Source organism: Centruroides vittatus, unplaced genomic scaffold (genome assembly GCF_030686945.1).
Source record: "Centruroides vittatus isolate TY-2023 unplaced genomic scaffold, ASM3068694v2 contig_357, whole genome shotgun sequence".
In the NCBI taxonomy this organism is placed as follows: Eukaryota; Metazoa; Arthropoda; class Arachnida; order Scorpiones; family Buthidae; genus Centruroides; species Centruroides vittatus.
Window position 1 is genome coordinate 1868329 of NW_027122180.1, and position 21708 is coordinate 1890036.

A 21708-nucleotide genomic window follows, 5' to 3' on the forward strand; every position below is an offset into this window, starting at 1 on the left:
ATACAGAAATTAATATTAAAAAAAAAAATAGTAATTCAGAATATAAGACACACTTAAATATCAAAAAGTTTTACTACATATGAATATTACTTATTTTATAAAGTTTTACTTATAAATCAAACTGCTCAATCATATATATATATATATATAACATAATTATCAAATCATTTATCATAAATCAGTTTGATTGAATTATATATATTTAATATTTTGATTTTTTATTCAAACATAGATTCATATACTTCTTTGCTCAACTGTATGTAGCTAGCCTTTTCTTCTGGCGTCATTCTTGCTATATGTTTATCAGTAATTTCAGCCAATGGAATAGTTTCTTTTCCAATTTTAACTGTAGGAACTTCTTCCTCTTCTTCACTTTCCATTTCTTCAACTTCTCCTAAAATTCAAAAATAATTACATTTCAAATTAACAAAAGATAAAGGAATGCCACTGAATATTTTTATAAAATAATTATTATGTTGTTTTTCTATTTGAATCCATCAAACTCAAAAATGTTAGTTTAGTAAAAGTTTAGCTGCTGGATCTGAATAAAGGTTGTTTATCTGAAATTAAACTGATATAACTATTTACATATTTTTAATTTTGGAAGCGAGTTAAATATAAAGATAAGAGAGTCAAAATAATTATCACTTAGTTTTTTAACAATTAATTTTTAAATACATAAAAACTTAAGCTATTAAAAGTACAATTTAGTTGCATTTATGATAAAATAATTAAAAAAACAGACAGAAAAGAAATAACAATTAAGAAATACTTTAAACTTGTGTATATGTCAAAGTAATTGACTTTATCTTTTTCTCTTATTCCTTCATTAGTAAGGATGAGAATTTAAATCAGCACTTCTAACATCCAAAAGTTTTCAATGACATTAATCTTGATGTACTTAAATTCAAAATTTTTGGATATTTAAAAACTTATTAGCACCGAAGAGAGAACAAAAAATTTTTACATCATTCCAAAATGCATTTGTGACAATAAAAATTGTATCATTCATAAAAAAACCTTTGGATGTTAGAAGTGCTGACTAAAATTCTCAAACTTACTAGTGAAAGATTATAGAGAAAAGAAAGATAGAATTACAGCATCCCATCTCTACATTTACTTTAACAATAGTAATAGTAATATATAATTTTTAAATTATTTTTTTTACTATTTTTCACAAAATTATTTTGAATGTTTCTAGCTAATATGATGATTCAATTTGGATAAAAATATATCTAATAGAAAAATAAAAGTTGCTATTTCTTACATTTGATAATTTATCATTGCTATTTGTGAATATTTGTATTATTATTCTGTAAGGAATTGAGCCCAAATGTTATTTTATTTTCTGGGCCTGTTATTGGGCAGCAATTTCAAAAACTGTAGACCTATAAATTCCCATTGTCTTTCACCTGTTTGCCCTTCCTTAATCTTGAGAATAGGATTAGATAGATGAAAATTCAGATCAGATATGAAAAGCTTAAAAGCAGGAGGCCCTGATTAACTGTATAAGAACTTCTGATGCAAACCAAAAGTCATGTTATTTCAATTCAAAAATCTTCCCCTGAAAGGAGTTAGGCATGATTCTATTGTTTACAGGAAAGTATGATGTACAGGGGCATAACACTACTAATTTGAGATGGAGAACATATATTTTAAATCAAATAAATTAAAAATATGATTAAAAATTGAAGTCCGGCATTGTGACAATGTCAGAAAATAATTGCTTGTACTCTATTTGAGTTTTTTCTTATTTTGGGGAGTTTGTTTAGTTAAAAGGGTGAAAAACTCACACTGTCCATTCAAGTTAATCTCCATTTAAAAAATGTTAGCTTTTTGCCTTTTGTCATCATTGTTTACATCAGCAGGTCCCAGTTGAAAAATGGCATCCATGATACGGTAAATTAAAAATGGCCATTAAATCAATATATTGCAGGTAATTCAGTCAACTTAATAATATTTTGTCAAATATTATATAGGAACAACTGTCACTAAAAGACAATCGCAAAATAATTGTTAGCAAATAAGTACATACAGTCAAGTCTGCATAAGTCGTCATAGGTATAACTTGACACTATCTGTTAAGTAGTCAGTTTTCTGTGGTCCCGGTCAACTTACGTAGGCATTAATGTTAAAAAAATTCCGATTTACTCGACACCGTTTAACTCGTCACCACTGGATAAATTGACATACTTTTGCTGTCTCACACTCGTTTAGACTTCTGATAAGTCAACTTTCCTCCTGAAAAAATGAGTTCATACCACAGTTTACTGTGCAGTGTGAACTCAATTTTTTCAGAAGAGTCAACTTATTTATTAATATATACATATTAATAAAAATGCCTTAACATTTTATGTATTTTTGTATATAAAATAACAACAGATAAATAATTTCCGATTTTCTCACGTCATGCATTATCTGTAGCATATGTTTCACATTTCTGTAAGAAATGAGTGTCCGAAAGTTAACGATGCTTACGCTGAAGGAAAAATACAAACTCATGTCTGAATTTGAATGTAAGAAATCTTCGCAAGTCGAATTTGCAAAACAAAAAACCTTCCAAGAACAACAATAGTGGGAATCCTGAAGAAAAAAGAGGAAATTAAGAAACTTTTCCTTGGGTCTTCATCGTGGCTGTCTCAAAAACGCCAGAGAAAGTCGCTGTACAAAGATGTCGAAGATGCTCTGGTACATTGGCTAAAGCAAATTTTTGTTGATTGAATCTTCCAGTTTCAGGACCGATACTGAAACAAAAGGCGATGGAAATTGCAGGGGTACTTGGAGTAGAAACCAACTTTAGTGCCAGTGATGGATGGTCAAAGACATTGCACTACTGTATTTTCCTAATTGTAGTTTTGTGGTTTTTTTCAACTTTGCTTTAGTCATCATAATTTGACACATTTCCACTTCTCCTTGGGGTCTCGACTTATGTAGACTTGACTATATATGAACAGAAACAATTATTAAGTAATGATTATGTCGATGAATATGCAATGACATTAGAAATGCAATGTCACATTCAATGCTTAAAAGGTTGAAAAAAAGAAAGCCAAGGCATAATTCCCAGTTGACACTGAGTGTAAGCAACTAGGTGATTGATTTGAGAAAAGTTGCAATTGTAAGGTAGAATTAACAGACATTACAAAGTATTTTTTTTCCATTGAATAAAAGTTGTTAAACTCTTTTGTTTTGTGTTGTTTAAAAATGATAATTAACTTTGTTAGAACTGAGTAATTTTTTTTCTACATTTACTATTGTATCACCCAATGCCTTAGAGTTAATTCAACTATAAGGCCGCGACTCCACTAGCGTAAAAATGGCCGTAAAAGCTTTTAATCACGTGACCATGATATTTTACGCTTGAGCAGGTCATAAAACCAACTTAAAAGCGAGTTGAGCAGTGTTCAACTTTTAAAGCAAATATGGCCGTAAAATGGTACCATCCAACAATCAGAAGTCAGTGAAATCTAGGTCATTGTGACACAGTGCAAAAATGGCGGAAAACAAGCTTTTGTGTATGTTCTCTCGTGGCTACTTGGAAAAGAACTAGAATAGATCCAGAAAAATTTACTGAAAACATTCAAAAGTATTCATATATCTACGAAGAGGTATCCTGATTATAATAATGAATGCCTAAAACACAAGATATGGATGGCCAAAGGAAAATCCTTCATTTAGAGGAGTATTTAATAAAAAAGCTAAGCTTATAAGTTCTGTACATTATCTTAATAATACAATAATAAAAGTTAATATATGAAAGTAAAGATATTATTTTTACTGCATTTGTAATTATAGTACAGAAAAAACTCGTAGAATATAATCATTGTCTTTATATCGATATATCACATATACAACCGTAATAGTACTGTTGCCGTAAAAAGCTTTGCTAGCCGGACCTCTACTGCAATCTGAGCGTAAATGCAAATAGGTCATGTGATTAAAAGCTTTTACGATGAGGAGTTTTACAGCCGTTTTTACGCTAGTGGAGTCGCGGCCTAAGGGAAAATTGCTAATTGTAAACTAACTATAGTCAATGTTGTAAACATTAAATTTTTCATCATTAATAAGTTTTGTTTACATTTTTGAACTTTATTTATCTAATTAGATAAAGTCAAGATTTAAACCTTATAATTCTAATCTTTAAACTTAATTTAAGCTATATTTTTCTTCTTTAATATATTCAAATTTTAAACTTTCAACTGAAAATTAATTTATTTCAATACTTTACTTTTCATTAAATTGAAAATCTTTGTTTATTTGTAATAATATTTTCATTAAATTTGATATAAAATTAAGAAAACTGTTAAATTTTAACCTGTTCTATTTGTAGTTTCCATGATAGCTTTAAATTCATCTTCTGATTCACTTGTATCACTTTCTTCTCCACTACCTTGTCCAGGTATAATAGGTTGTGATGCACCACCTTTTTTCTCATGTACTAAAAGAGCTTCCATAATATCATGACTTTGTGAAGACACGTTTGTAATATATGGGGAAGTATTTTCAACCGTTGGTTTATCTTGTAATACCTATAAAGAAATAACCAACTTTTAATTTATTGACAACTATTTAAAATATACATTATTTTTAATTAAATTAAATAATTTATAGATCTTTTTCAGTTTTTATTACATTATATAATTATTACTGGATAATGCAATTATGAAAACTTTATCATCAGCTATTGTTTATATATGTACTAGCTGACCCGGCCACGCGTTGTTGTGGCTCAAAATGTATCTATTATAAATGTGTAACACTTCCCCCATGGGGGAATTTCAAAAAATCCCTTTTTAGTGTATATTCTGTTGACGTCCCCTATTAAAACGCAATTAAAAACGCAAAAAACCGCATGTAAAATAGTATAAATAGAAGCCGAGTTCTTCACAGTAAGCCTTAATCCTGTCCCTTTCCCCGCTGGGGAATATCGAAAAATCCCTTTTTAGTGTATATTCTGTTGACGTCCCCTATTAAAACGCAATTAAAAACGCAAAAAACCGCATGTAAAATAGTATAAATAGAAGCCGAGTTCTTCACGGTAAGCCTTAATCCCGTCCATCTTCCCCCGTAGGGAGAATTTCGACATGTATATTATATAAAAACACGTGCATATTCGAATGCGACGTTGTGTCAAAATTTCAAAGGAATCTGTAGGAACAAACAAACGTCATATTTTATTTATATAGATAGGTAGAAAATGATCTGCTTAGGTCCATTCTCACAGAAAAGCAAACTTAGGTCGTCTGAAGTTAGCGCCATCTATTGGACATAAAAGCCTTAATCCATATATAAATATATTTTTGAAAGGGGGAAATGGGGATCTTCACATATGCCACAAACCTTCGCGGGAATGTATTAAACAATTTCCCAAAGTTTCATGGCAATCGGATAAATGGTGTGGTAATGCATGAAGGACAAACACACACACACACACACACAGACATACATTCGTTTTTATATATATAGATTAATAAAAAACCACAAATTAAAAATAATAAAAATTATTAATTTTTTCAGTGTTTAAAAAGTAAAAATCCAATTTCACTGCTAAATGTCATATTTTTCATTCTGTATTTATATAAGAACAAATAAATATCATCTGACCTTCCTTGTGTAACATCAATAATTCATTCCTAAAAGTCAGATCTGCATGAACATACCATGAGTACATTTCCCATTATTTTAAATGGAAAAAATAAAATAAAATGTGCTATTTGTAGACTACATTCTGCAGCTCTTCTTTTTAACAAGACAAAACATCTTAAAGCTTAAATTTAAAAAATAATTTATTTTAACTTTGAATTTTTTCAAAAGATTAATCCACTATTACAATTCCCACAATTATAATTATGTATAAATAAATATTCAATAAGAGAGAAAACTTTCTTCTAAAATTACTTTAAAAATTAAATCTCTTTTTAAAAGAATATATCTTTTATTTTCTGTTTGGATGTTTGTACAGGCATACACTATATACACTATTCAGATCAATTGCCTAACCTAAGGATATTAGAAAAAATGTATCAAGGGAAAAATATATTTAACATCAAACATAAAAGTAATTATTTGAGCCATGAGGATGGGTCATTAATAAATTAAAAGTATCAAAAGATTTCATTGGTTTGAATAGCACTTGCCTATACAAACATAAATGAATATTTAATTCTATAAAAGAGAAAAATTATGAAAAAGTTTTATATATAGATAAAACTTCTTAAATATTTTTTACACTTTACATAGGTATTATATACACTTATAATAAATATAAGTAATTAAATAACAGTATAACTAATTTTGAATGTCCAATAATGTGAGATTAAATTCTCAATAGTATTCAACTTAAATATCTAAAGCATTAATCCTAACCAATATCTTAAAATGTATCTAAAAAGTAAAGTAAAATGTTTGTTTATACTGTAACTAATAAACTATCATATTAGGATGTAAAATGTTTAAAACATTGCTTCCTGATCACTAAATAATTAATATGGTTGTATTTAAATACCATGAACAATTTGCAAGCCATACCATAAACATTACATTTATATGATAGAATATGACAAACAACATACCACAGTAAAGAAGATTGCTTAAAAAATGCAGATAAAAATTTACAATACATAACAAAACAATTTCCTGTAATGAACTGTTGCTTGCTAAGAAAGTTGAGATTCACTTTGTATAACTTTTACACATGATTATTTTATACATTTTATCAACTCTATTCATATGTTAATATTTATTATAGAGAACGACAGTTAATAGTGAAAAAATCAAAACATACCATTTTACATAATGTTTTATACCATTCAGATCGAAATTCAATTACCATATTTCTTTGATTCTAAAACACATCAGGAGTTTGGAAAAAAATTTTTGAGAAGGAAAATTTTAAAATAATCAATTTTATTAAATTTTCTTAAGTAATATATAGTAGCTCATTTCCATGCTGCATATAAAATAAAACTGTGTGTTTTAATCCTGCATAATATTATTTTAAAATATGCATTTTAAATGTTACAAAGGAGTTCAGTCAAGTGCTCATTATTAGTAAAGCTGATTTTAACTGATACACCATTGAACAGTATAGCTAAAACTGCCCATTACTGATACTTGATGCAGAGTGGTCATAATGACTATGAACTTTAGTCCTGTAAATATATGACATCTTAAAGTAAACAATATGGCTAAAAAGTATATCTTAAAATCAAGGAAATATGATAATTAACACAAAAATTTGGCATAAAGATAAGAGATTTTGCTACTATCTTATACTAAAAATTAAAAATTAATTTTTCAAGTGATAACTTCAACTTCACTTATTGACTGAACTGTATATTTACTTAAAATCAGATTTGTCACAATCATTGTCAGTTTCAGAATACCAATAAAATTCATTTGAAAAATTTTGTAAAATGACAACTAAGTTTAGTAAATTAATAAAATTTTTTTTAGAATTCAAAGTATGCATAAAAATTTTTTAAAAAATAGACACCCACAATTGCCATAAATAATTGGGATATAATTTGGAAATATTAATTATGAATTACAAATAAATTTGGCACTAGAGGGAGGCGTTAGGTGCCATCTAGTATTAAATTTAATAATTATAATATTTATAATTATTAAATTTTATATATTTATAAAATTTTTTACCATTTAAATACAGTAAATTCTTGATTATCTGTGCAAACTTACATCTTGATAAAAATTTACATCAGAATACAAATATTAGCATTAAAAAAAAAAAAAAGTTAACTCTATTTAAAATTTATTTTGTATACTAGTACTTTCTATATATTAACAGGATATTTATATTGGATTATATATTATATATTTATATTGGATTATATATTGGATGCAGATATTTAGTCTTACAGATCAAAAATAATGTTCTTTATTTAGTTCACCCAGTATCCATAATTTCCAGTATAATAAGTCCTGTTAATATGTAGAAAGTACTAGTATACAAAATAAATTTTAAATAGAGTTAAAAAGGACACAAAGGCATAATAATTAAAAAATGTTAATGCTTGCTATTTTAAATGGTATATTGAGCATTAATACTACTTCCAGAATGCAAAGGCATAAATTAAATAACCTAAAAAGTACAGTAAGTGCAGCTGATTCTTGAACAATACTGTTTTACTTGTGTGTACTGTTGTTTTTTTAATTAAGTTGTAACATTGTTTGAAAAAAATATTTTGAATCGTTTCCTATCAATAAATCATTAATATCACAAAAATTAATGATGTTTTATGATGATGTCTAGCTGGCAACCTGTCATCCTCAGTTAATAATACAAGAAATTGATAGTTAACTGTGAGAAACTAGTTCAATAAATTTTTCTGAATTTTCTGTTTATGTCAAGTTTTATTCAACTCTGATATAACATCTAAAACTTAGTAATTAATTAACAATCATTCTCAAAACATATTTTATTCATTATATATAAATTATTATGTATAATTAATGACTAAAAAAAAATTGATTAAATTTCATTGAAACAAACTTGTGGATTATCCATGCCTCCATTACAGATAATCAGCTCGGATAACCAGGAGTATACTGTAATTGCTATAATTGAGTAAAAATCTGAATAAATGAAAGTTGGATGATGCAAAGTTGGGTGAATAGCATGGTTAATCTAAAACATTAACATTATTTTCTAACCTAGGTTACACCTGGTACTTCCTGCATGCATTATTCTAGTGAAAGATAATTCCTTTCCAGTTGGCCAGATGTAGAAGATTTTGTTTTAAGATTATTGTTTACTAAATTGAACTGCTGACACTAAACATTGAAATTTCTAGTTTTATTAGGCTCTTAAAGCTCATAATAAATACCATTCATATCATGAGTGCTGAACACATGATATGAATGATAGTGTGTGTGTGTGTGTGTGTGTGTGTTTATGCTGTGTTGCTTATGATTGACCAATAAAAATTAACAATGGAATGATACAAACTTTGTTTACAATAAGTTTCAACTTAGGATAAATAGACTACATTTTTTTTTTATTTCAAAGAAATTAAAAATTAACCATTTTACCATATTCTGTATAATGTACAGTTAATATTATAACTTCATTAAAACAAATTATATATATTTAATAAATATATAAAAATATAAATATGACTATACAAAGATAAAACTTTGCTTCTGTCTTTCCTTCTTGCCGTTCACTCCATCAGCAGTCTTTAGATGATTCACAAACTCTCGGAGAAGACCTTTCTTTTAAGGCTACTGCCTCCACAGAAGAAATGTAAAATCAGGTAAAAGCGTCATCTAGTGTTATTGCCACATTCATAATATCACATTTTAAAGTAAAAAACATTTCTGCTATGGAGGCAGTAGCCTCAAAAGAAAACTCGTCTCCAAGAGTTTGTGAATCGTCTAAGGACTGCTGATGGAGTGAACGGCAAGAAGGAAAGCCAGAAGCAAAGTCTTATCTTTGTATAGTCGTATTTATATTTTTATATATTTATTAAATGTAAATAACACTGGCCATGTACTTTTTATTAATTTTTTACTTTAAAATTATATATATATTTATGTTGAGCTATTTAACTTAAATATCTTCAAATAGAATGTAAAATAGCAAAGCTGTAAAAAAATATTGACTTAGTTTAAAGTTTAAAAAATGCACTTTTAAAGAACTTATTCTAAATTGTTTGATGATAATGCAATTATATATTTTAATATTTTATACTTACTGAACTTGGCTTTTCTTCTATAACAGTACTCTGAAACATCCAAATTGGCCTTTCTTTACGTTCTACAGTCTGTTCAATCTGACCTGATGTACTTTCTCTATCACCAAAATTGATAGTTATTCCTTGATCTTCATTAAGATGATAATTACAATTTCTAGTAGCATCACCACTCCAGCTATCATGGTCTTGTGGTTTATGCAAAGATTTTGTTTTAGGAAGATTACCAGCATCTCTATCAAAAAAACATTTTAAAAAAATAAGTTAAGAAATGCCTTAATTGTATTCATTATATTAAATAATCCATATCCATGAACAATTCAGTATTAAAATGTTTTGACAACAGAGTAAACAAGCTCATTAGTTTAATGAGTTCATACTGTAAATGAACACACCTCTTTATGACCTTTCATAAGACTATTTTTAAATCCTTAGATGATTGTAAGATTAAAGACAAGATAATATTAAAAATATTATACTACTGTTTTATGAAAGTTTTTTGAAATTTGAAGAAGAAAATGAGATTATCGAGTTAAAGAAATACATTAAGTCTAAGGGTGTTAAAAGTGTTCTGAGAAGTTGTGTCAGAATAGAGGATAATGGATTATTGAATGTTGGACTAGAGAGGTTCGACTATATATAAAAACTTTTATTACTTTTAATCAAAATTGTTTTAGTATAGTAAAAAATTATAAATACTTAAACTGTATGCATGTATAATTTTTAAAGAATTTGTTTAATATGTTAAATTATTTTTATATTAAGACTTTTGTACCTTTTTATGTCACTGACATCTGTAGGTTCAGGTTCTAGCAGTTCTGGTGCTAATTTAATATCCTCTACTTTCCTTAAAAGATCATAAAGTGGTTCTATTTGATCATTGAATCTTGCTAACAGGAGTCTAGAATCTTGTTTAGGTAAGGCTGTTTGATCTTCATCAACTAATGCATTACAATAACTACATCGAAATTCACCAGTTTCAAAATCAATAAGCTGATCAGCTTCTAAATCAGTAAAAGTTTTTTCACATGATGTACATTTAAATGAAGCACGACTGGTGGAATCTCTTTCTTCTGTTTCTATTTTTCGACGCATATGATCAAGTTTATATTTTACTACATTTACAAATACCTGAAAGATAAAGTTAAATCTTATTTTTAAAATATTAAATCAAATTTTTAGAAGTTAATAATACTTTAATTTTTAGGAATGTTTATTTTATTTTTTATAAAATTTAATGTAATTAATAAACCACATTTATCAGCTTTTAAGATGCACCTTTTGGTCTTATGTTATATAGCATATATGCAAAACTGAAAAAATGGCAAGTCCTTTAAAAAAAACATGGTATAAATAATGCAATGGATGACACTGAAAATCATTTATTGCATGAAAGTTACAATGTTGATGAAGAGAATGGTTATTACGATGATGTAGGCTAATGATGATCATGTCATTTACAATCAATTATGAACCTGAAGTTGAATAATACTAAATTAATAATAGTAATAATACTATATCCTTCTTCATTAGCATTTGTATTTTTTAAACTTCAATTTTAATGTCAATTGTATTAACAAAATTGATTTCTTTTAAAAAATTTTTTCTTAAATTTATCATTCTAAAATTAGTCTCTCTTTTCCTTGTCAGTGTTTTATAAATCAACAAATATACCAATCTTAATATTCTTACAATTTTTCAATAACATTATGGCACGAAAATAATAAATTTAAACAATTGCTATAGAATTTAAGGCTAATTGAAATTTCTGCATTCAAAGTTGTTGTGTTCAATATGATAATGAGAGGAAGTTTCCAAAAAGTTTAATCAAAAATAAATAGGTTAACTCTTAAATTACTATGGCAACTGTATAAATTTAACACTGACGGCATCAATAATTTCAAGATAAACTTTCAAGTAAATGATGCCACATTATTTGAAATTTAAGATATATCCCACTTTTAAAAGGAATTTTCAGAAAAAACTGTTGTTTATTAAAAAGTAAAAACAACAATGTATAATAAATACAACTTTACCAAAAACTGGAACTGTACATATAGAGTCGAAAATAACACCTAAATTCAAACTTTCCAGCAAATAAAAGTATAATTTCAAAGTTAAAATGTTTTCAGCCACTAATTTTATCGGCCCTCTTCAGGAAATACAAAACAGAAAACAACATTCTATAAATAGAACATAGCTGCCTTACAAATTTTTAAAAGATCGAAAACGGCTGTGACGTATCATGTATGACGTATATTATGAGTCTAGATAGTATTTCCATGCATTTGATACACGAATGACATCCGTGTTGATGCAGGTTACACTCCTGCTCGCCCTGTTGATCTCAACAGCTTCTACAATTTTAATATTTTGCTGGTTGAAGACCTTGTGTACAAGCTTGGTCTGGAGCCGTATTCTGGTCACTGTCTCTGGTCTCTCGTCTTTCACAAGCCGGTTACTGATACTTGATTGATATATGAATACTTGATTGGCTAATCATTTGGATTAGCCAATCAAGTATTCATATATTACTTCTCCCTGGGTAATACTTTCTTAAACAGAAATGAAGTCTTTAGTTTTCAAATGTAGAGTTGAATATACAGGAAAGAATCAACTACATGATTAAATTTTCCTACCCCTATTTTCCCACTCAATGGATATTATTTTTATTTATGGATTTAATGTGAGCCATACAGTGTCTATGCACAGGTCCTCTTTTACTAATAAAGATTGATAAATTTTTAAATTTTATTTAAATAAGTTTTTCATGCATATTGTAAAATATAAATTAAAGCTCAAAAATTAATTTTATTGCAGAATCTCAAACTTTATCAGCAGAACCTTAGGGTTCTACAGAATACAAATTGGAATTGCTGATATATCCCATTCCATTGATTCTAAGACACATTTTCCCTCTTTTTACTTATCTAAAACATAAATACATCTTACATTCACAGTCCAAAACAACAATTAGTGAGAACATCACTTGGTACATTATGCACTAATAATAGATGTTTTCAGCTATACTGCTTAACTGACATACTAAGTTTAATTATAATAATTTCTTTTTTCTTGGCTTATTTTAGAAATAACTTTACAACAATATTTAAACTAAATTGCCTCTAAATAGTTAGTTAATTTAAGAAGTGTTGAACACAAAATGGTGTTAATAACAATCACATGGCTTTTTTCACCTTTATTTAGTTGATAATAGTTAATTTAACTTGATCTTGAAAATAAAACTTATAAATGTTAAATACCTTTTGATTTCTATACATATAGAGAAAAATCTTACATTAAGCTATTAATTATTATTACTATTAAAAAAATATTTAATAGATTTACCTTATAATTAATGTAATAATAATTCTGACGAGAAGTTTTTCCATCTGGCCCAGTCTCCATTCTTAAACGAACTTTAACAAATCTATCATTTTTTAATTGAGCAATTACTGCTCTTAATTGTTTTCTTTCAAATTTCAACAAGTCTACAAGATCATCTTCTTTCATACATGGATTTCTTATAAGCATGTCCATTAAAATAACCTGTTCAATATTATAGAATCCACGCATTACCATTCTTACAAGACGTTTCAATGTGGACGGCACTTCTCTAACTATTTCATCCATCTTATTTATTTTCTGTTTGAACAAAGAAAGAATATACTATTTATATTATATTACCAAAACAATGACACTTATATATTATAAAAATTTAATAAACACTAATATAGACTATACTTGAATCCATTTCATAGTTTTTGGAAAGTGAACAATGTTGACATTTAAGTTAGAAGCTGCTTAAAAATTAAGTTACATTCAAATATGATTAATTCTATTTATCACTATTTTGTTTATATCACAAATATAAAAGATATAAAGCAGACATGGGCAAATGTGGCTCCTTTTGAATTACATGCGGCTCTTGCTGAAAGTGTTAATTTCTGTTTTTTATTATTGTTTTTACAATTTTATTTTTATAATTCTGTGAAAACATGTTTATTAAAAAAATTCAATATTTGTTTTATATTATATAATAAAATTGTGCACCTTACCATACTATCCACCATGACAGTACAGAACTGCAGTTCCCATGCATTTTGCAAAACCTACATTTCGGCTCCCACTGAACTCTTGCTTGCCCACCCCTGATATAAAGTTTAAATTTTTGAATGAATTTCATTTTCTTAAATTATAAATTTAAAATTCATTATTTTCTTAATATACAGTATATACTATAGTTTCATAGTTATACATACGGTATATGTGAGGCATGTTTGAAAAGTAAAAATGCAACAGCTACTATTCATTCAAAACATTTTTATTTGACCAAACAGCCACTACTACTTATTTACTGGTACATGCAATATTTTTCTACATAACTGCAACCATTGTCCAAACACATATTAAGTCTGGTAACTAGTTTCTGTATCCCAGAGTTGTAGAATTCTACTGCTTGCCAAATTCTATCACATTTCAACTTCATTTTTGATCTCATTATCAAAGAAGTGTTGTACTGCAAGACATTTCTTCAGATAAAGAAACAAGTGGAAGTTGCTGGGAGCAAGGTCTGAGCTGTATGGCAGATAATCAAAAACTTTCCACTTGAGTTATTTGAGAAGCATTTTGGTGACAATCACTGTGAGCCCGAGCGTTGCCAAGAAGCAGGCAGACACCAGTTGTCAATATCTTCATCTGTTTGTTTTGAATGGCCTGCCAAAGGCATTGCAAGATTTGGTAATATGTAACAGCATTAATTATGGTGCCGAGAGGCATTAAATCAGAAGAATGCCTTTTCTATCCTCAAAAACGAAAGCCATGATTTTTTTGCTAAAAAGAAGTTTTGAATTTCTTGGGTTTTGGAGAATGTGTATGGTGCCAGACTTATAGCAATAGCAGACACCTCCATTTTCCCAATTAATCTGTTAAATCAAGATTTACTGTACTTAAAAAAAAATTAATCAAGTTTTCTTTCTTGTTTTTTTTTATGAACTTTTTTAAAAACTCTTCACATCCTGTAGGCACTAAACAGTTTATTTTTAGGGTTTGACCAGCCCACAAGCAGTAACCAGGTGATGAGAGATACAGGACCCAACATATCTGAATGAACTACCAAAAAATTCCTGGGGTTTCTTGATCTAACTGGTTTCAATCCCAGGTTCCCAGAGTGGTAGGGTACCACAATTGCTTGGCCATCAGGCCAAATCCTGACAGAGCATGTAAAATCAGGAGTCTCCTTCTCCCAAAATACTATTTACAGGAAAGAATGAAGAGTCATTCAAAATCTTACATTGACAGTGAATCGCAAATACAAATGAGAAACTGAAAAATTAGTTTTATTCATTTAGCAAAATTGGTTCACACTACAACACAGAAAGAAAAAATTTTTAACATTTAGAGAGATTTGCTAAATGGGAAAATTTGTTAAAAACAGAATCATGTTGCTATTCACTCTGTTTTTTGCATTTATTGGCAATTTGCTGTTAGTGTGGACTAAACTGAAGTAAATATATAATTATTTTTTTTAATAATCATTTTAAATGTTTCCATTTCAAAACAAATAATGCATAAGTGAGAAAAAAGTGCCATAAAGTACCAAAAAAATACGACACAAAGTGCAAAAACATATAAATGAAATGTATTATAGCTGAATTGTTTTATAATGAACAAAGTACCGAAGAAAATATTTAACATATAATTGCAAAATTGTATCATATATGTTCTTTTAAGAAATTAAAAGAAAGTAATGCTATACTACTTCTGTAGTATTATCCATACATATTTAATAAGCATGTTTATATTTGGTATAGTCATGTTGGCAATACATTTAAATCTTATAAGAATTTTTAATCCTTTTTGGGTTAATGTTACCTATGGTTCCAAGATGTTGGCTCATCTCTGATTCCAGCAAATAGAAGAAGGAAAACAGTGGGGACGCACATTCTAACCTAACCTAACCTAACCTATTCTAATAAATTACCATAATTATTAGCAACCAAATTATTAGAATAGGTTTAGGTTAGGTTAGAACGTGCGTCCCGCTGTTTCCTTGCTGGAATCAATGTCGAGCCGCCATCTTGGCACCAAGGGTTACATTAACCGCGAAGAATATACAAAAACATGACAAATTATATTTGTGATGTAACGTTGTAGAAGCGTTGGTGGTTCGCTTAAAAATAATTACCATTACCGTAACTTTAAATAAAAACACAGAATATATAAATTAAACATATAAAAATAATCAAAATAAAGTCAATGACCGAAAATGCAAATGATCACAATCAAATATTTTGTTGTTACTTTTCTCATTTCTAAATAAAAAGTGATATTCTTTTTTTAAATTGTCACCTTGTCATTTATGATTTTAAAATACGTAATTTACAGTCAAACAAGTTTAGATTAACGATAAATCGTACATTAATAACAACAAAACTCTCACCTTATTACATAAGGTACGACAACGACACTATTATCTTTACGGTGTTGCCATCGAATTAAAGTTCTTGCTAATAATTTTATTTTCCGATTTAAAAAATAAATGAATAAATATAACTCATTAGTTATAATTAATTAATCAATAAATTATTTTTATTTTTTAAAAAATTTTAAATTAATTATATTTTATACTAAGTTTTATAACGTATTCACGAAATGCCTTCCCCCCTTGTTTTTAAAATAAATTTCTTGCAGACGGCCGGATTGCCGAGTGGTCCAGGTAGCAGCCTACCGCTCTGGGGGACCCGGGATAGAATCCTAACGGGTCGAAAAATCCTGAGGAATTTTTCGGGGGATGGTCCGTCCGGATATGTCGGGCCCCGTCTCTCCCCACCTAGCCGCCCCATTGCGGGCCTGGCCGAATCCATAATGGACTTTCTAAAAGAGGCCCTCTTAGTGTCCACATTGCGGAAAGAGTTTTAAAAAAATGTTTGCTCGGCGAAAAGCGAATGTCTAATATTAGTATATTGCAGCGATTCTCAACCTTCTTAGCTCCGCGACCCCCAAATAGTAAATATAAATAAAATTAATATTTCGCGACCCCCACCCAAAGAAATAATAACAGTAAGCCTTACTATTACTAATTGAATTTTGACTGCAATTATAAATGTAAACAAATGCAACCATCACATTAATTCCTTTTCTTTACATGTATACTAATTGTAAGTAAAACGTTTATAAGTTTATGATAAATAATTTTTTTTTCATAAAATGATTTCATTATTGTTTCGCGACCCCCTTGAGGGTCGCGACCCCAGGTTGAGAAACGCTGGTATGTTATAAAATCAGAATTATGTAAATAATTTTTTTTAATCTGAAAATTTAAATTTAATGCAAAATCACTGAAAAATATTTTTAATGTCTAATTTATTATATTAAAATTAATATTTTAAAATAGTAAAAATTATTAAATAAAAATAAAAATAAAGACATTTACTTGTAAACAGACGTGATTTGTGATTACGCGTGTCAACATAATCCACGATGGCAGCGATCGAGAAAGTAAAGATTTTAGTTGTTGGGGATTCGGGTAACTTTGAATTTTTATATATTACTCAAATATTAATTTTATGATGTTAAGTGAATATAAACTGTTTTATTTTATTTTTGAAAAAGTTTATCATATAAGAATATCGAAGTTTTCTCTTATATTTTATATCAGTTTGTTTAAACATTGGCTTATCGTCGAATTGGTTTTATTTAATTTGTCAAAAACAAAAATAAATGAAATTAATATTACAATAGTTTCTAGGATTTCGTAATCAACAAAATATTTTAAATAATTCTCGTAGAATATGAACATTACATTATATACTTCTATTGATGTATAGATATACAAATATATACACATAAATACATACATAGATATACATATATACATACATACATACTGATCTTTCAAAATTAGGAACAAAAGATGCAATAAAGGCCATTCATTAATTAAGTGTATAGTTCATAAGCCATTTTTGACACCCTCCCACCCTGTACAATGATGTAAGTTACTTTTATCAAATCCCCTTCACTTTAATTACATGTACAATAGTTCATTGATGTTCTGTTGTTAGAAGTGACTACAAAGTTCTGCAGATATATTCTAACTGATAGTTTATTCACATGACTAGTAAATAAGCTAATAAGAACAAATTTCTAAACTGCTGAAAAAAATCCATATAAACAATGCTTCAACCCATCCATCCCCATTGGCTGCAGTGATGTACTTTTTGCCATCCTTTTTCCTTAAACTGTACAGTAATTAACAGACAGTCCCTTTTAAACAATATTTAAAAAAGACATAAATAAAGCAAATCGAAAATATGATTGTTTGACTGTAATTGTCTCCTTAATTAAAACAGAATGCTGGACTGAAAATTGGAAAAATTTAGTTAAAATAAAACAGTTTTTGGCTTCTATATACATCTAAATTAATTCAATCCTTAAATACAAAACTATGCAACCTTACTTAAATTTGGCAAAACAACAGTTTAATAAATCATGTTTTCAGCCATATGTCAGATTGTTCATCACAGCCTGTCATCAGTTTGTGAATTTCTTATAATATGTGATTCTTAGTGTGAATTAATATGTTCTTCGTTATGTTACAATTAACAAAAATATGAATAAATTAAAATATATAATTTTGAAAGACTATATATTTATGTATTCATTATAATTCACTATATAATAACAACTTATTTAATAAATCAAACTATCAGGTTGATTTAAAAGTTCCCAGACACAGACACATAATATAAAATTTTATTGATAATAAAACAAAGACATGGTTATTCCTCAAAATAAAGGCCATTGCTAGCAATGGTCTTGACCCATCTTCCTGCAAGTTAATATATTCCTCGGCGATACTGCTTGGCTGTTTTTGATGCCAAAAACTCTCAAACCCCATTTTTGACATCATGCACTGTATTGAAGGAACACCCTTTCAGAAAATGTGCCAATATCTGGAAGAGGTGAAAATCTGATGAAGTGAAGTCAGGGGTGTATGTTGGGTGAGGCAAAACTTCAATCCCCTCCAGCTCCTTTAATTTTTCTTGGACCATTCTGGAACAGTGTGCTGGAGCATTATCATGCTGTAGCAGTGTATGCTTCAATTAAGCAATGCTGAATAGCGAGTGAATAGGACTTCAAATACCCATTCCAGTTGTTCAGCATAGAGTTTGCTGTCTATTGCCCAACCATTAGGAATCAATTCTCGATATGTTGGACCATCGAAATTCCACCAAATACACAGCATGACTTTTCATTCAAGCTGTCCTTGTTGAACCACTTGTTCTAAAGCTTCACTTGGTCAGAGCCACCGGTTTCTTCTGTTAGGATTTCTGAAAAAAGATCCATTTTACTTCTTTTACTATGATGCTGTTCCAGAACCTGCTGTCTTTTGGATTTTGCATCATTTGATTATAAACGTGTATCCCCTTTTGTGTCTTCTGCTCTTTGTGTTAGTTCATGGGGTACTTCTTGAAATCTTCTGCTAAGAAAACCAAGGTGTTTCAAATGTCAACAATAGTTGTTTGAAAAGCACTTAGTTTGGCAGGCAGTTGGCGAGTGTTGTTGCCTGGCTCTTGTTGAACAGCTTGGAGCATTGCTTTATCATCAATGGTTGATAGTTGTTCTGACTGAAGCTTGTCTATGAGTCCAGTGTTCCCATAGCGAGAGTGTTGGAACTATTCAGCTGCAGTTATCTTGCTTATCAGCCTTGCTGGATCTTCAATTTTGCAAATTTTCTCTATTACCACTCTTGCACTGAAACCTTGTTTACAGTAATGATGCAAGATGCCTCAAATGATGAGTTTTTCATCAATCATTCTTTCTTATGGAAAACAATATTTGCCAAACGAATGAACTCAACAATTCTATAAAATGATAGTATGTACTTTGATGATGATGCAAATACCAGCTGCTCATCATCAAATACCATTTGCATTCACAGCACATCTTTTTCACAAAAGTGTTATCATTGTTTGGAACTTTTGAATCATCCTGATATAATTTTTATATGTAGTTTTATTGGTTCATCTTAGATGGTCATATTCTTTGTTTTATTAATTAGCAAATTAAATTCTAAAGTATTAAATATCTCAAACAAAAATTTTAAATTAAAAAAGAACATAGTAAATTATTTTTGTTTTCTACAGGTGTAGGAAAATCATCTTTAGTAAATCTCATTTCACATCAAGTTCCAATTAAAACCCCTTATTGGACAGTTGGATGTACAATTGAAGTGAAAGTAAGTGATAGTGTTACAGCTAAAAATTACTAAATTTAAATTATTCTTAATATTGAGTGTAGTGTTAATAACGTTTTTCTGAATGAAGAAAGTCAAAAAGTTAAAGTTCCGCATTTTTATTTTGAATTTAAGAAAGTTACAATGCAGAAATGTGGAACAGATGTAAGTTCATATTCAGTCTATTTTCTGATGTAATAAACTTGTCTGTAGAACCACTGTCAAATCATAATTTCATCATAGCAATAGATCATTGGATCAAAGCCTTGTTTATAAAAAGATATGTCCTGCATGACAAATGTTGGACTTTTTCTTCAACATTTTCATCAGATTAAAAATGTAGGTTGTAAAGATCTTTCTTGTTTTGCAAACAGGTAGATGTCTGAGGAAGAATGCTGCTGTTGCATAATTCCTGGCTCCATACTGTTCATGATTTAAATTTTTTTCTTATTTTCCCTATAGTCTTGATTTGACATTATTAAATTTCAGTTCTCCAAATTGAAGAAGCATTATTGAAGCATGCATTTCCAATCTGTAAAGATATTCTATAAAAAGAAAACATCAATTATATCTGCAAAATGTATTTTTCTAACATTAAGATTTTAATTCCTTGCTCTACTGCTATAATAAATACCTCAACAAACAGTGACTGTATTAAAAAAAAATCCAAAAACAAGTGATGTAACTTTCTCGGCTAAAACATTTAAAATTGTAGTGACACCATCTGTTATGATATTTTATGAAAAAACTTTTTATATTATTAATTATTATAAAATAGCAAAAAGCTCAATGTTAAGAGTAGAGATGAGTTTTATAAAACATTTTAATAAGTAAAATCTTCATTAAGTCTGATCCCCTGAGATATGACACATGGCCTCCTTTTATCTCTCCACTTCCTCAACCTTTAACCACCAAAATTTAATAGTATCAATTCCCTTAATATACAAACCTTCCTGCAAAATTTCAGAAATTTTCAACAAATGAAGCAGGAGTTATTCAGCATTAAAGTGAGTGAAAAAATTGTGTCCCACATGCACACACTAACATCTATACATAAAGAAAAAAACCCCCAAATTTTTTTGCATTTCTCAACATTTCAAGTTTTCCTGAGTCCAAAAATGAAAATATCTTGGAATGTCATTTTTTGATCAATTGCTCAATACATTCCTCTGTTATATATAACAGCAGGAAAAGTAAAAATAAACTGAATATGTGCTTGTGTAGATATAGGTGCATATTCTGTGCTATGTGTGCTAGCATTATAACTGTTTATATTCTAACTAGCAGACCCTGCCACGTGTTGTCGTGGCTTAAAATGTATCTATTATAAATATATAAAACTTCCCCCGTGGAGGGAATTTTAAAAAATCCCTTCTTAGTGTACATTCTCTTGACGAACCCTATTAAGACGCAATCAAAAACACAAAAAAACTCATCTAAAATAGTATAAATAGAAGCCAAGTTCTTCATGGTAAGTCTTATTCCTGTCCCACTCCCTGCAGGGGAATATCGAAAAATACCTTTTTAATGTATATTCTGTTGACGTACCCTATTAAAACGCAAAAAACCGCATCTAAAATAGTATAATAGAAACAGAGTTCTTTACGGTAAGCCTTAATCCCGTCCATCTCCCCCGGTGGGTGGGGAATTTCAACATGTATATTATGTAAAAACACGTGTTTATTCGAATGCAACGTTGTGTCAAAATTTCAAAGGAATCGGTAGGAACAAACAAACATTACATTTTTATTGATATAG

At 28.8% G+C, this 21708-nt stretch overlaps 2 protein-coding genes across 2 annotated transcripts in view; one reads left to right on the forward strand and one right to left on the reverse strand.

Annotated features, from left to right (window-relative positions):
• Window positions 1–129: 129 nt before the first annotated feature.
• TfIIEalpha (transcription factor IIEalpha) lies at window positions 130–13449 on the reverse strand. The gene is made up of 5 exons (XM_067269849.1): window positions 13062–13449; window positions 10489–10844; window positions 9717–9948; window positions 4316–4529; window positions 130–394 (listed from the first exon to the last, which is right to left on the reverse strand). The coding sequence occupies exons 1-5, from the start codon at window positions 13344–13346 to the stop codon at window positions 219–221; spliced, it is 1263 nt and encodes a 420-aa protein (XP_067125950.1). The 5' UTR covers window positions 13347–13449; the 3' UTR covers window positions 130–218.
• Window positions 13450–17169: 3720 nt separating this feature from the next.
• The window catches only part of LOC136974833 (rab-like protein 3), a 30101-nt gene continuing 25562 nt past the window's right edge, over window positions 17170–21708 (forward strand). The window contains exons 1-2 of the mRNA XM_067269790.1: window positions 17170–17241; window positions 19862–19953. Coding sequence (XP_067125891.1) covers window positions 17196–17241; window positions 19862–19953 — 138 coding nt within the window. The 5' untranslated portion in view covers window positions 17170–17195. The remainder of the gene's footprint in view (window positions 17242–19861; window positions 19954–21708) is intronic.